General features: G+C 31.3%; 1 protein-coding gene across 2 annotated transcripts; it reads left to right on the plus strand.

Annotated features, from left to right (window-relative positions):
- Positions 1–69: 69 nt before the first annotated feature.
- LOC115880884 (nucleolar protein dao-5-like) lies at positions 70–17,071 on the plus strand. Of its 2 annotated transcripts, none has more exons than XM_030898210.1 (12): positions 70–265; positions 343–486; positions 650–788; positions 875–1,094; positions 1,200–1,395; positions 1,447–1,498; positions 5,013–5,425; positions 6,901–8,693; positions 12,113–12,329; positions 12,389–12,880; positions 14,549–14,915; positions 15,768–17,071. In XM_030898210.1, exons 1-12 carry the CDS (start codon positions 229–231, stop codon positions 15,895–15,897), a joined length of 4,200 nt encoding a protein of 1,399 aa, XP_030754070.1. In that variant the 5' UTR covers positions 70–228; the 3' UTR covers positions 15,898–17,071. The 2 variants fall into 2 exon arrangements, with proteins under 2 accessions (XP_030754070.1, XP_030754071.1); XM_030898211.1 differs by having other exon boundaries at positions 5,016–5,425.
- Positions 17,072–17,541: the final 470 nt, after the last annotated feature.

The raw sequence follows: 17,541 nt of genomic DNA on the forward strand, positions 1-17,541 counted from the left end.
AAAAAGTCATATATAAAACATCAGAGATTGGATTGGCTTTTTTACATTTATGAATCTGTGGAAGTATACAAAGAAGATGAAATAAATCCAACCAAGTTGTAATGTTTGGAATTTTTGTTTATGTTTAAAATTTTGAAAATGCTACTGAATCTGAGTAATATAAGTTGTTAGTATCTGCAGAGATACTACCAATACGTTTATTTATATGTGTGTAGAGTTGCTGATAAAATGGAATACGAGAAACATATTGAGCGTTTAATCTTAGGTAGTATATTAATACTGAGAGAACACCTGCGCGGGAATAACTCAGCGTTATGATTTCAATATTTGAAATTGTTTCAGGATATTTGAAAGAAAACTGCAAGCATGCTTATAAAGTATTTCTTAAATATAATTTTCAAAGTTCCAAAAAACATGTTGCAACAAGAGTTGGAGGGCAAACTTTGTTGGATATATTAAAAATATATTCACGCGTTCAGGAAATTAGTAAGTAGAAAACAAATGTAACTAGTTACGTGTTAATTATCATTAAGGTAATAATTCAATAGTTGTTGCAATATTTGAGTAAATACAAATTTAGAAAGACATTAAAGGAGTGTATTCTTTATGTGGTGAACTGTACATATTATATTATTGGTTTCTATTTCAGTTCAGGAAAGGCTTGAGGATACTAATTATTATAAAGATAAAAGTCCAGAATATTCTTCTCCACTCTATTTAGTGGATCAGTTGGTTTATTTATTAGAAAATCAACGGTGCCTATCACCATCTTCAACGCCTTGTCCTAGGTATATTATATAAGAAATATAACTACAAAAGTTTAAAATATGTTCTTATTTATAATGAACTATAATTATTTGTCAAAATTTTATAGATCACCCGAATCTTCTATAGCAGAGAGTTGTTTTCAAGAACATAGAGCAACTCAAAATCATATCACTGACACAGAAACTACTCCTGAACATACATTACCTGGTAATATACAGACATCTGTTGATAAGTATAATTTTCATACACTTCAAAGAAGATCCAAAACTCCAGTAGATAAAACTTGCCAAACTAAAGTTACATCTGACAAGAACAGTGAATTTAGAGTAAGATCTCTTAGATTTTTTTTGAGAACATATTCATTCAAATATCATTTAATAAGCTCGTTGTGAAGGAAAAGTAACTAAATGTAATATTTTAACATTTTTTAGAATGAAAATCAAAATCATCAGGAGAAATTACAAAGTCCTACTAATTTGAGCTCTACCAAAAATATAGAATATCCAAAGCCACCTGAAGTGGTAACAACTAAACAACAAGATAACAATATTAATTTCTCAATTGATGAGTCCAAGAATACTATAAGCAATACTAGTGCAAATGATTCTATTCTTGATGCTTTTTTTGGTAAATATGTTTTAAAATATTTTTATGAGAATATTACATTGTATTTTTTAGGAACATCTTTAGTAAATAATATTGATAAAAGTCAAGATGTAAATAAAACAAGGTAAGAAAACTAAACTCTGAGTAAATTTATATTAAAGTGAAATTTACAAGTGCATATTTTTACTGATATAAAATAGCTATAAGATTTGTTTAATATCTTTATTTTGTTTGTCTATATCAGGTTTCCTATTTTAGATTTTTACTCCTGTATTTTTATAAAACTTAAAAAAAAATTTAGTAACATTTTCATTGATATACACTATGATTCAAACATACTACACATAAGCTGTTTTGGAAACATGTCATGGAAAGCTGTCCTTTTTCTGCCTTGTAGATTTGCCATAAAATTCCATTTCTAAAAATAGCAATGTGATAATTGAAACTGAGTGGTTTTGAAATATGACCATTTTTAGATTAAGTTTTCTGCACATCTCTTAAAATTATAAAATTGGAAATTTTTCATATCTTTGACTGGAAGTATTTTATGTGAGAGTCTTGTTCAAAACTAATCATATTCAAATAAACTAAATTACTTGGTATATACAGGGCGAGTCAAAATTAGGCGTTTTTCTTTGCTATATAAAATGTTACACTCTGTATGGTATTCTCTGTACACTCTGTCTGCGGTTGTGTAGTGGTGTAGTCTCCAAACAGGGTCAAAAATAAATAATTATGTATAAATAATCTGATTTTATTTCAATAGTTGCAAAGTAATAGTTTTTGTCAGATTTCTTAGTTTTTTTGTGATCAGTACTACTGCACGGTAAGAAAAATTATTAACAAACTAAAGGTTGCATAAACGTTGAATATATTTAAAATTGTCAATGAATATGATTATTTTTAATAACTGAATTAAAGAGAATTGTTTTGAGCAAGCTTATTCTGTTGTTAGAATGGTTTTGAACAAGTTTATTGTTACCATTTGCATTCTGCAAACAATGATTTTTTTTTCAACTAACATAATTTATTTTTATATATTTATTTGCATTCTAAGAGACTGTATGATGAATTATAACTCGTTCTAACTCAAGAAAGGGGAACACACAATAGATCTCTAAGGTCGCGATGATTAACCCCCCTCCTAACATTCTACTACACATTCTAAAAAATGTTTTTCAGTAATACTTACGAGTAATTATTTTTATTAATACTTTTAAAGATGGATTTTTTTTGCAATGTTTTGAAGCCTTCCAAAAAACAAATTTACTTATCTTATATTACAGAAAAATATTAGGTACTTTTCAGCTATTGAAATAAATGTCTGTCTAAATTATTATTTAAAAATATTATTAATTAATGTTGAGAAAACACTACTAAATATTTTCATATTAATAATACCCTGTTGGAAATCCGTTTCATGTGGTCTGGATTTTAATGAGTGTGACAGAGAATAATATAAATGACCGGCTGACAGACAGAGAGACAAAATCAAAAGCGGCATACAGTGTTGCCTGATTTTTACGTTTGTAGGAAAATGTGTGTAGAAAAATATAAGCTATTTTAAAATCTTTCATTTATATTACTGAAATGATAATATATCTAAACTAAATATAAACTAATACAGCTGTAGTGAAATGAGTAAATACTAGTGAAAAATAAAGAATAAAGTTCCAACACTAGATGCAACATTTTTCGTAAATGCCTGCTGGCACAGGTTTGAAATTTTGATGCAAAATCCGCAAAAATGCATAGAAGAAATGTGTGAACCCAATTTTTATCTCTTTATAATACATTTGATTTTCCATTAAGCTGTCTACAATTACTGTCTTACACGTTAAAATCCAAACCGCACAGTTTCGATGACCAAATACGTATAATAAACATATTCATAAAATTAAAACCGAGCTTGATTTATAATTTTTAGATTTTATGTTATTTTTTTATTATTATGATGACATGAGAATTTTATTATTTTATGGCAATTTGGACTATGTTCTTTCAAATGTTTAAACAAATCAAAAAATAACACAAACCTGTTGTGTTTAAACATAAGTGTAACAAAGTCATAAGGGTTTACAAAAAAACTTATGAATTAAGAGAGGCACTCGAAGAGACGGTACAGGAGAAGTTTAATTAAGTTAACCGGTCGTTCTGTGAGAATAGCTAGAAATTCCGTTTTAAAAAGATGCATTTATGTACTCAAAACAATGGCGGATTTTTGAACATTTTCTAAAATAACTTAAAATGTATGTAGTGATATTATTTCTTAAGTTTTAGTTTGTGTAATGTAAATTGTAAAAAGCCGTTTAATAATATATTTTGTCTTTTTATAAATTATAAATCATAACAAAATAAGAACACCATGCCAACTGAGTGAAATTAGAATTAGAATTGAAAAAAAAAGCATATTATAGCTTATATCGCTGAAAAGCTTAAAAATGGCGCTTTTTATGAAGTCATGGCCAACTATGGTTTCCATTAAAAAAAAAACATGTCAAAAATGACAGGCTTTAGAAGAAACTTTTATCTGAAAACTTTTTGTCTAAAATAGATTATAATGGAGTTAGGGAAAACTTTTAAAATAGCCAAAACGTGTTTTTTTAATATCTAGAAATCCATGAACTTTTTCAAAAATCTGAAAGGCGCATATGAATGACCCCACAAATCTGCAATTCTTTCCCCATTTAACCGACTCTCTATCTTCAGTAGTTTCCGAGATACCGATAGAGAACATCGTAGGAAACTCACCCTGTATAAATGTATTTTCTACTATTTTTATTTGAAATATTACTGATTAATAACAAGATTTTCTAAGTAACGACTTTGGCATTTTAGTTAAATTCGAAAATCGTGTATTTATTACATTTCTATTATTTACCTTTACACCAGTCATTGAACTAATGTTTGTCGAGCGAGAGAAGGACGAAGGACGGTATTGACAGAAAAAAAATTGTATTGAAACGATAGGGAGCAACTGTCGCTAGTCGCTATCATATATTTTCTCGTTGAATAGACATTCAAAATCTAAGGAAGACTGAGAAAAAAATGTCAACATAAAAAAATATTTCACTTCAAGTTCTCTCAAATACTAGTCTCAATACTCTATCTCAGAGATATCAAACATTTCCAGGCGACTTTCCGAGATACCGATAGAGAACATCGTAGGAAACTCACCCTGTATAAATGTATTTTCTACTATTTTTATTTGAAATATTACTGATTAATAACAAGATTTTCTAAGTAACGACTTTGGCATTTTAGTTAAATTCGAAAATCGTGTATTTATTACATTTCTATTATTTACCTTTACACCAGTCATTGAACTAAAGTTTGTCGAGCGAGAGAAGGACGAAGGACGGTATTGACAGAAAAAAAATTGTATTGAAACGATAGGGAGCAACTGTCGCTAGTCGCTATCATATATTTTCTCGTTGGATAGACATTCAAAATCTAAGGAAGACTGAGAAAAAAATGTCAACATAAAAAAATATTTCACTTCAAGTTCTCTCAAATACTAGTCTCAATACTCTATCTCAGAGATATCAAACATTTCCAGGCGACTCTGTTGTGGAGTTTGATTTGTGTGTAATAAATTTAAAACGATTTTTAATTTCAAACGGAAACATTTCTTTCAGTAGTACAGTTTGTGATACATCACAAAATAAGAGTTGGAACTCCAATGAGCATAGAGAAGTTAATGTTTCAACAAGTAACGGAGGCGGCGGAATTACCAGCACTACAGTTACTTCTAACAATACTAATCTTTACCCAATGCCAGTATCTAATGTCACCACTCATTGTGTGGTAAATAATAGTCCAAACAATTGGTATATGGTTACACAACCACAGGCAGAGTTGCAAAACTTGCCACAACAGCAATTCTATGTCGTCAATCAACCTGTGGTGATTCCGCAGAATACATCATTGATACAACTCGCTCAAAAACCTGCCTCATCTTCAAAATCTGCCGTTAAAGCCTATAAAGAACAAGATATTATGGCTATGCCGACAATCATATTAAATGAACAAAATGAAATTACTTTTGGGGGTAAGCATTTTTAGTTATATGCTAATTAGAGGTAAAGTCGCATTTATTTATTTTTTGATTTAGATATACTGTATTAAAAACTATTCTCTTAACAGTACTTTCCGTATATAAATGTATGTTTATTTAGTATTATCTTTGATTGAAAGAATTGGGAAGATACGCAAGCTAACGGTCGAATTCCTGACAGTGCTGATTTGATTTTTCCTTATATCTGAAGTGCTGTACGGTGGAGTTACCACTCGTTCTGCGGCTAACGCATAAAACACTCATTTTCTTTTTAATTCAGCCGGCAAAGGCATATCGAAGACGGTGTGGAACTGAGAGCGACAGTGTTGCCAGATTAAAATATGTAATACGTTTGACGGAAATATCTTTGGATGAAAAATCCGCGTATGTATTGAAAATGTATTCGTATTAAACATGGAATAAACAACAGAAATAAATATTCTAAATATAACAAAATATTTTTATCCTTCAGTATTTTGTATTTCATGTAAAAGAATAGATGAAACAAAAAGTAATGTAATATCTTAATTAAAATTAGGTTTAATCATATAACTTTATTATTATAATTATAATCGCCCGCTATGGACTATGGGCCTGTCATGCGATGGAAACTCTTAAATTTTGGTTAATAAATATTTATTTAAATGTGATTTTTGATTGTGTAGTTTTATATTATGTTGTAATATGTTTTAATTGTACAATACTAATAGAAATCGTTATTATTGAAATAGTATCTGTACGTCTGAAGAATATACCTGAAATCCGTAAATGTACCGGAATCCGTAGTTCCGGCAACACTGGACAACAATGAGTTTCGTAGAAGACGGTGCGACCGGCTAAAGTAAAAATAGAGTAGCCCTATCTAAAGATAAAATGGAATGGGGGAATTTTTTTGCCAGGGGCTTTATCAATCTTTTGAATATTAATTATAGATTATTATTTAATTGTACAATCAATACAGCAAATTAAAAAAAAATATTCATAATTTTTTTTATTTATTTGATGACTAAAAGGGGCCCAAATTATATCCCTAATAGGTAGATACTTATTAAACCTAATACGTTATAGTATCATAATTATTATAAGTGCGTAAGTTAAAATTATGTAACCATATAAAAATTTCAAGCTCATGGGTCAGCGAAACCTCCAATCGCAAGTCGCGTCATTGATGACCTGCTGGCCTTTTCTTTATTTGAGACCATTCTATTTTATATGCAGTAAACACCGGCAACCACCCACTCTGTCGACTGAAAGCAGAACTGCGATACAGTATTCTTTATCCGCTGCGCTGTACATGACTATCAGCGCGCAGCGGTGCAAAGCTAAACTAAATCTCGGACTAATGCCAGCTACATATCGGACACCTTTTGTGCCACGAAATCGCCCATAAGGTTGCGCATCTTCTTATTTCTTCAAACAAAGGTATTTTATTAAATTAACACCTACCTAATTTCCGATACTATTTTCAGATCCGTTCGGTTTAACCACAAATACTCCATTGAAATCGAACGAGGCCTGTAACATTAAAGAATATTTAACGCTATATAGCGCGACCGACCAGAGTCCCGTTTTAAAGTTTAGTCAGAAGAACACTAGATCTATAGCACCTACTAAAAACATACAGCCTAGACCCACTGTCAAAGTGGAAATTTGCACTCGCGACCTTATAGACATTCAGAAACTTAATAAAGAAGACTCGGTAAATGTCGCGTCAAACGACTCCGGTAAAAAATTGACAGGTTTACCGAATTTAAACGAAAGTCTTCCAGATAAACCTTTGACGGAGGTTAGAAATAACAATCTTTCACAAGCTGAGAAATGTAAAGATATAAACATTTGCACCCCATCTCCGTTAGTGAATCCGTTGAAAAAACCTACTCCAAAAAGTGGATCGCATGTTCGAAACTTGACATTTCCTTCACCTTTGAGAACTACACCTTCGGAAATTTCAAAAGACGTGGCTGTTAATTCGCCCTCTACCATAAATAAACAACAAGCAACGAAAGATCTTTTTAAAGAGAACAAAAAAGTCGAGGTCGAGAAGACAGACCCGAAGAAAAAAACTAAAGAAACGACTAAAAAGAATTTAAAAACGCCCAAAAAAGCAACTGAGAGAAAAACCACAAAAACTCCAAAAAGTTTTAAACCTAATCCGTCGCCTATTTGGGATAGTAATTTAAGAAAAATGGCTGCAGTTGCCCCTGAATCGACTGATTTAACTCCAGTGAAAAGACGAACGAGAAAAAGTTCAAATGAGCTTAAAGAGTCGGATATAGCTGACGGGAAAAAGCTTGAGGACGCATTGAAGACTCCCAATAGCAAACGAAAGGGTAGGCGAAGATCTTCAATTAAAGATGAACAAGCCGAAAAGAGTTTAGATCGAAAAAACCCTGTTGAAGAGGTGGAAAATGAAAAAACAGATTCAAAATCCGATCCCAAAGTTCTTTCTCCGTCAAAACTTAACGCCAATAAGAGGACAATTTTGTCCACATCCACAGAAGCGGACATCACACCTGATAACTTAAAACAACCTGCGCAACATCCTGTATCAGCTAAAAGGAGAAAAAACATTAATAGTCTTCTAGAAACACCATTAAAGGATGTTGCTGTGCCTATAACACCAGGTTTAACGCCGGCCCCGAACACAGATACCCCATTTACTCCGATGTTGAAAGCGAATTTGAAGGATTTTGCTACAAGTGAGAATATGTTCACCATCGATACGCCTAATTTTCCCATAACGCCTGGTTTTTCCATTGTCTCTCACACTGACGATTACTATATACCTAAGGCGAATGAAACTGATAAAGCTACTGAAGCTATCGTCACACTGGAGGAGAAGAAATCCAGCGTAAGAAGTACCGACAATGAAATAGATGATTTCGATGAAGATACGGCTGTTAAAGTATACGGTACGAGGGAAACTTTGAGAAATTTCAATAGGAGCCAGGTGGGTAAAAAGAATTTAGAACTGTTAGACAGAGAAGAAGTAACATGGGATGTTAACAGCGACAAGGAATGTAAAAGTGATGATAGTGAAAGTAGCAGTGAGGAGGATGAGCAGAACCATACTGTAGTTCAAGCAAAAGAAACGAACCGCTCGAAGAAAGTGGTCAGCCCTGTATTATCTGTTAGAAAACGTGCGTCGGGGAAGCGCATGGATGTGCTGAAGACCCAACTACTTCCGGAAGAAAATACGAAATTAGAAAACTCGCAAAATCTGAGCGTGGCAAGTCAAGTTTTAGACGAAGATACTATGGAGGTAAGTCAACAAACAATACAGGGTTTTTCATACAAAAGGTTTATTAAAAGAAAAGTTTTTTACCTTCTACTTTAAATACAAGTCTGAATGTTTTAGGTTAAGAATATTTCGAGGTGTACATTATTTTTAAAATATTTTTTATTTGCTGGTATTTACATTTTAAGCTGATGTGGTCGCTAGATATTTTACACTTTTTGGATTCTACATGAAATTATAAACACATTTTGTCTATAATATTCTACACCGAAGTTTAACCTTGTTTGATATATTTTTTATGTCAAAAATTACATTTGCGCAACAGAAGTAAGTGGCACTCTTCCTTATTGATGCATCTAATTAAATAAAACAAAGGCGGGTTATTCGGGTTACACTACTTTATAACTGAAGCACGGCTGAACCTATTTAAATGAAATTTCATTTCTTGGATTTGTCTCAGGGCGTGGGGGAATTTTTTGGTAACAGTTGCATATACGGTTTTCGGCTATTTTTGGACTATATAAGAAAATTTTTATATACTCACATTCTATTGACTTTAGAAATTGTAAATATGCTGGGGGAAAAGAGAAATTGTGTTTCTTTAAGTATTTTTTCAACCAAACAAATTTACGGGACCGGGGAGCGAATAGGAGTGCTGGGCGGGGTAAAAGCGTACAAACTGGTAAAACATGACATACAAATATAGAAAAAACGACACCGACAGAAGGGAAAGCAACGTTGAATTGACCCCACTGAATTTTCTTTAGAATTTTTATATCTGTAGCAAAAATCAAACATAAAGGGCTTGAGTTGAGGAAAAATGCAATTTTGGTAAAATAAGAGAAAAAATTTTCTAACATACGAAAAAAAAAACAAAAAATCAAACCAAACGAGACCAACCGAATCTAAACCAAACCAACCAAAACCAAACCGCTCAGTGTGTTTTCATTGCTAGAGCTATAATTAAGCAATTCTCTATACCGCTGGTGGCGATTTAAAAAATATATAAAAACATTTTAAAACCTATGACGTCATTTTTCCCTTTGAAAAAAAAAGGATGCATGAAATTCCGGACAATTTACTAGCTGATTTGCAACTATGCATCAATTCACAATGTTTGTCAAAATTCAACCTTCACTACTATCGGTTATTGTGATATTTTTTTGTTTGATTGTTTACTTTTTAAATTTTTTGTGTTTGTTAAAACGTATTGGTCCATACAATCGAGCCACATTTATTGCTCATTTTATTTTTATTTTCATCTGGACATTATTTTCGAATTTATGTTTTTTTTCTTATGCATATTATAAATGTATTGATTAGGTTAAGTATGAATGGCTCTGTGAGCTAGACTTCGCCTATGTAATTAATTAATACATTATTGTAATTGATTAATTATTAATAAGGGCCATTTATTATTATTATTACTACTGTCAGCATATACTTCAATGTAACCATGATGTAACCTGCCAATGATTTCTGAATAAAACAGTTCTTCATAGTTTTTTGAAGAAATTTTACATTAAAAGCTTCATTAAAGGATTGTAAGATGGTTGTGTTATGAGTATCTTTAATCAGAATATTGATTTTACTCCGCCCAGCACCCCTATTCACTCACCGGTCCCGTAAGTTTGTTTGGTTGAAAAAATACTTAAAGAAACACAATTTTTCTTCTCCCCCAGCATATTTGCAATCTCTAAGGACAATAGAATGTAAGTATATAAAAATTTTCTTATATAGTTGAAAAATAGCCGAAAACCGTATTTGCAACAATTACAATTTTTTTTTGCGTTTCCTGTTGCCTCGTTCAATTTTGTTGTGAGCTATTTCCAAAACGTGGCGGTATCTGTACCCCAGGCAAAGAATTTTTTTGCATAAATCTCAGTGTAATAAGTAAACCTAGATGTTTCTAAAATAGCTGTTGTTACGATGATATTTCGTTAATTACATCTCGTTTTATGTTGATATATATTCCACAAAATTAATATTTGAACACGCGTTTATAACATGTAGAGTAGATATTTAAGTACAAAACTTTTCATTCAATCTGCAGGAATATAATTACAATATGTTTATTATTAATTTTATTATAATGAATTAGTATATAAAATTGTATATGTTGATTTTTTAAATAGTTTAACACAGTGGATTATAACCTATAATAGGCGAACCGCCAGAGCGGTTAGTCATTGCGTATTGCCCAGCGGTTTTACGATTTTAAGTTTTGGAAATATATATTTTTTATTATATTGTAGTTAATAATGTTAGACAATAACTAGAGGAACTAACCTTAGAGGAATAGCCAATTTATTTATTGTTTTATTGTTAACCCAGATTAACAATAAAAACAAACAACCAATCACGGCGCGTCTCGATCAATTTCAGGGAACGTCGGATCTAATTTTTATAACACGGGCTTATACTTGAGTTTGCTTTTGAAAGTATTTCCAGAAATGTTTTGCGAAATGTTTCACGAAATATTTCCAGAAATATTTCGTAAAACATTTGGGGGGTAGTATAGATAGCTGTATGATTTTTGATAGCTGTTTTAAAATATTGGAAAAATTCAGGAAAAAAAGTGCCACTAAATAAAAAATGTTTCAAAAGGGAAGTGTATGTCTCTATATCCTTAAAACACTGATAACTTCTGTCATGCTCAACAAATAAATAACATATGAGGGTCGGCTCTACCGAAATTATTAATGATTGTTATTTCAAAGCCACTATGACGCCGTTTTGTTTGTCGATTGTAGAGTTAAAGGAGAAAATAAAATATAATTTTTAAACATTTCTTCTACGGTATTGCCGCATTTTGCATCAAAATTTCACACCGCACAAGTAGGTGTTTACGAACCATGTTGCATCTAGGGTTGGAATTTTATTTTTCACAATTATTAGTTACTCATTTTAGTACAGCCGTAATAGATTCTTAAGCAACTGCCTAACAGAAAAAAAACATCATTTAATAGCTTAGATGTATTATCTTCGTTTATTATTTTATTTCTCGTAGGAATCCGCAACACTGTATGCCTCTTTTTATTTTGTCTGTCTGTCTCTGTGTCTCTGAACTGGTCGTATCTCTGTCGTATGCGTTAAAGTATAGACCACAGAAATAAAGTGACCAGAGGTGAATAGTGTTCTGCAAAAAAGCTCTGTATCAGTTTTCCTACTTCATATTTTCATTTAAAACAAAATAATAGATATACAGCACTGTACAAATATATATTATACTAAAGGTGTTGTTTTTTTTCATAAATAATATGCTACATAATTTTTTTTATTCAGTGGGTTTCCCAGAAAATACCATAATCGATCTATACCAAAAGTGGCTGTTTAAATTGACCATTATTAGATACATTTCCTGTTTTCTGATCATTTAAAGATTTCTGAAGAAGAACCCCGTGTTAATTGAACTAATATGTAAAAAATCAATATTTTTTCAGGTTTCACCAGATCTAACTAATAAAATCTCAAGTTCACTTCAAAGTACTCAAAAAGGTTTGAACGAATCTCATAATTCAATAAAAGATGGAAAAGATTCAGAAAATAAACATCAGAATCGGGATATAAATGTAATGAAAACACCTGAGAATGAAATTGATCAAAGAACTGAAGTAATCAGAAATACACTAAATTGTGCTGAAATAAAATCATTTACAAGTATGTATCATCAACCAATTCGCGATTTTAATAATAGTAATTTTGAAATATATTTTAAGATATTAAATCAGGGGAGTATAGTATGAAAAAGCAACTGGAAGAAACAAAGAAACGGATGATCGAACAAGAGAAGTACTCTCTGAGAAAACCCCCGAAACGGAGTTGCAAAACGAGAAACGAAGTAAAGACGCCCAAAAGTAGAAGAAAAACTGAACATCCGAAAAAAATAATAAAGCGCTCTCGTGCAGAAAAAGCTGCACATTTAGAAAAGAGTGGCGATGCAGATGCAGAAGATCATAACGCGCGTCAAAATAAAAGCGGAAAAAATGGTGAATCTGACGATTCCCAAGACGAATTCTTTAAGAGAAGCGGTACCAATCTTCATAGGAAGACCAGGGGTAGTGATGAGAAGAAACCTGACGAAAATAAGGATTCTGTTGAGGTCGAGCCCACAGATGAAATAAGTATAGCTTCGGAGAATATGAGAGATTCTGAAATGAAGAGTCAAAGTGTATCTAAAGAGGAAGAAAAGGATAAAAAAGATTCTGCAGGTAACGTATTTCTTCAGATGCTTAGGCCGTCTTCATATTGGTGAGCTTTCCGCGTCGAACGTTTGGTAGTGCCGCCTCACGCGTTGTCAACGTTGTAATGTTCATATTAAACGAGCGTTGCTTTGCTTTGTCTCAGTTGTTTCTTAGCCATTACAAGATAATACCGTTAAAGACGCATTTACTTACAGAAAATTCGAAGAATTCGCTTATAGAAATACGATTCGAAATCGAGACAAGATATTTATGAAATGAGAAAAACTTTTGACATTTTCGCATATGGTTTATTTGAAATTCTAACATGTGGTTCATAAGGACAATTTGATTCGAAATACCAAGTTTGTGGTACCAAATTATTCGTAAACAAATGCTTTTTCCAAATATGCTAATGACTCACCCTTGTTCCATTTGAAAAAATTGAGATATGATAAAAACACGATTTAGGCATCTTTTAACCGGCCAGGATAACAAAAAACACTAAACGATCAATTCTATTTTTCCAAGGCTCCTTGATTAAAAATTAGTGTTTTTAACACAATCATGGATGGCACTCTAGATTGAAATTTAAAATAGTTATTCTATTCAGTATTATTTTCTATGGAATAAAGTAAAAATATACCGAGGGTGCCATTTAAAAATCAAACGTAGACATGCGTCAATCAATCCTAATTTATGTCATATACTAACATACCAAATCTTGTTTTTTTATATCTGAAAAAAAAAATAAAAAAGTTATTGCGGTGAGCCACTTGTGAGACGCACCCGGTATAATCACTTACTAAAGTTTGTCATACGAGTCAGGAAATATTTCGACAGGCCGACATAAAAAAATATCACAAAATACTATTTATCTGTGAATTAAAATGTGAGAAATGTCAGACAAGAACTGTCACTGTCGTCTATTCTCTCATTGTACGGACCATAGATTAAAGAAATAAATTTATGTTGGAATGCCCGTCAAAATTTTGGGTCGCGAAATTGTTTTGGGTCGCGACTGTTGTACGCGATCTGGCGCTGCTATAGCGGTTGCTAAGAACAACCGCAAACAAAAACAGAAATAATTTTCTCTTGTCCATATCTCTTGTCAAAGTCAGAATCTTCAAAAATTATAAAATCTTTCAAAATCTAAACCGCTCTCATTGAAAAAATTCCGAAAAGTGTTTCAAGCGTCCATTTTCAAAGTAATTATTGCTGTCTTGTGAGTTTGATTTAAGTTTTATTTACTCAAACCCGTGATAATTGTGAAAAAGTGGCATTAAAAACTTAAAAAGCTGTGCTGTGATCTGTGAACTGCAAAAACCATCGTGGATCGTGGATATGTATGTTTCATACATGTCCTTATATAAAATAAAGTTTCTTGTATGCAACACACTGTATTTTATTTATTTAATTAAATGAAAATAAATAATAAATTTGAATAAATAATATATAATAAACAATATAATATATTTGGCGATATAATTCCGGAAAAGGCCGAACCGCTCCGAAATTCTCAAAAGCTTTGGGTCGCGACCGTTGCAAGAACAGCGCAAAATAGTGTTTACATTGTCCTTATGGACACTTTCCAATCTAAACTTGTTCCATTTATCTATGGTTCGGACTTTATGTTGTACGCGTTTTACGTAAATAAAGGACATTTTTTGTTTTTACTTTATCTTAATTTTTCCTTAGATATCGCACCATCTACGAAAAACAAACAAGAATCGTTACCTGAAAGAATGGAAAGTGATGACAGCGATATGGATTTCGACACCTGTTATTATTATTCAGAAGACCCCATTATTATACATAATGAAACGACACCTTCTGCAAAGAAATTTGAAGACTACGATTTGAAAAATTTGCTCAAGCAACGGATAGTCGCTGTTCCCTGCGAGGGCGGTACAGATAGATACGTAACAACGAGCGTAACTGCGTTTCAAAGTTTATTGGATATTAAATCAAGCTTGGTGTCCGACGAAGAAGCATTGAAAATGTCGGATAATATGAGCGATTCTGAAAATACCGAGGACAGATCGGATGATGTTGATGGGAGGAAGTAAGTAGACTAATATAGAAATTTATTATGTAGTAGAAACTATACGCTTGGTGCATTCTCCGCCGGTGCTGCCACCATCGAGGAATACCGTTAATCACCACAATACGGCAAAACAGTATTACTGTTACACTGGACGCGCGTTTCGCTAACCATTTTAGCATCATCAGTTTGATGATTAAAATTGACTATTTGAGTTTTAATCATCTCTACTAAAGTGTTTTGGTCTGTTGCGGTGAATTAGTGTTTTATTTTGCTGTTGTAATACAAAAGCTATGTGCAGTTTTAATCATCTGCTGATGATGCTAACAAGAACTATTTTTCGATAGTAAAATACAGAGAAAACGGTCCTGCCAGCTAGTAGTCTTAGTCAGGGTTTTAATCATGTGATTTAAATAAAAAAATCAACTTTTTTAAGACTTTACTACAAATCGAAAATTAACTGTAAAAGTTATAAAAATGTGTCATAGAAAACTATAAAAAAATATTTCTATAACAGATATACCCTATATCTATTCATTAAATAAAATGTTACACTTGCTGCTGTAACGTTTAAATACTTTTAAAAAATCGAAAAATAATTGTAAATGTTATAAAATGATTTGTATAACACATATACCTACTACAAATCTATTCATCAATTAAAATGTTGGACCGATTTTTGAAGGAGTTTCGTGTGAATCCATTAGACTTCTAAAGAGCTTGGATTTATTTTAGTAAGAGTGTTTTGTGAAAATTCTAAAAAAAATAAAACATAAATGTTTTGATATCTTCAGAACGTCTAACGTGTATTATAATTTATTATTCTAGCTGATAAAACTTTTTAGATTAGTAATAACATTTTATGATTTTTAGCTTAAGAAAGAGAAAACGTAGATCTGACAGTTGCGGCTCAAATTCCGGAAAGAAACCGAACGTCCAGCTCCTACTGAATCCAAATAATATAGAAAATTTATTAACAAAACTCCATGGTCCCAGCTCCTAAGCGCTCACAAGTAACTTGTGACATTGTTTATATTTAAAACGTTATCTAGAGTCTGATTGTTTTTACAGTTTATTATATTATTTACATTTTTTCATATTTTGTTTTAGCTAAAAGCATCGGTAAATAATATTTTTAAGTGCTTGAAGAATATTCATAATTAGTTAAAAAATATATTTGTTTATTCAATATCCATTGCTATATTTTTAATAATATTCGACGTACTAATTGCTGTAATATCTATAATTGTTTTAAAGTACAGGACTGATACTCAAACAGACTGTTCTGTATGGCTCAATCTTGTACATAAAGCAATTGCATAGTCTGCTCTGAAAAATAAAATGTTAACATCCACAGGAACGTAAAATAAACAATCTGGTGTTAAATTAAAACGACAGACAAAATGTCACTAATGTCATATTCTTTCCGTGTGCCAACTACATCCCTTCTAACGAACAAATATTTAACAGTGACAGTTTCCTGGCATCTTAGTTCAAAAGTCGTTAATATGTCATTTTTTGGATGTCGTCTGTACAAATTATAGATATAATAAGTCCAAAATCAATATTAGCAAATCATATTTACCTTCAGATTTCAGGCAGTAATTTTCCTTGTTTTCCTAAAAATCCACACTGTTAAAATTTACATTTATACATAATATATTCGTTAAGCAATAATATTATTTTCCAAAAATCAAAGATCATAGAATTAAATTTCATGTTCTATATTGTGGATTGGGATATATTGTAAATAGATAATTTTAGATTAGTTTTTGTGGATTTATATTATACTGTAAAAAAAGATGTTTATATTGTACATAAGTTCATATATCTTTTAAAAACGTAGCATTTCGGCGTCAAAGTTGGCTTGAAAATGAAGATCGGTGTCATTTTATATGTTAAGTTATATGGCAAATGTCAAATTTTTGTTTCAGTGGCAAAATATCCATTTTTTTCAACATTTTATTTACACTCTAATCTGATCGAAAGACAACGGCGTCAGCGATGGCTTTAAAATGATCGCTGTCATAATATATAAAATTATAAGGGCAATGTCATAGATCGTCATTTCGAAACCAACTGGACGCCGTTTTTTTTTCAACCATACGAAATTATTGGAAGCTTTATATTTGAAAATTGTAATTCATTCTATTTTTCTTTAAAAATTCAAACGTTCACATTACATGATTCTTTTATTTATATATAATTTTTTTAATATATTATTTTAAACGAGTGTATTGTAAATTTGTATAAATAAAGAATTTATACTTTACAGGAGTTCAATAAAATTTATTGTATCCTTTACTGTCAAGTTAATTTTTTTTATAAATTTGTGAAAAGGCTTGTACAATATGAAAAAAACTGGCGTCAGTTGGCTTGCGAATGACGATCGCTGTCATCATTATTTCAAAGCCAACTTAACGCCATTTATTATCAAACTTTATATCAAAGGCATGTGTTTTTTTTTATAAGATATTTATTGAAAACAATGCAATAATTATAAAAATATATTTCTTAAAAACATAGCCTACTTCTCATATAACAAAACAAAAGATGAAAAAATCAAATTCAATTATTTTTATATACAGAATATCATCATTAACTTGTTATTTAATATAAAATTGGCAACATTGGAGGGTTTAGAAAT

Source organism: Sitophilus oryzae, unplaced genomic scaffold (assembly GCF_002938485.1).
Source record: "Sitophilus oryzae breed Bouriz unplaced genomic scaffold, Soryzae_2.0 scaffold_165_pilon_pilon, whole genome shotgun sequence".
In the NCBI taxonomy this organism is placed as follows: Eukaryota; Metazoa; Arthropoda; class Insecta; order Coleoptera; family Curculionidae; genus Sitophilus; species Sitophilus oryzae.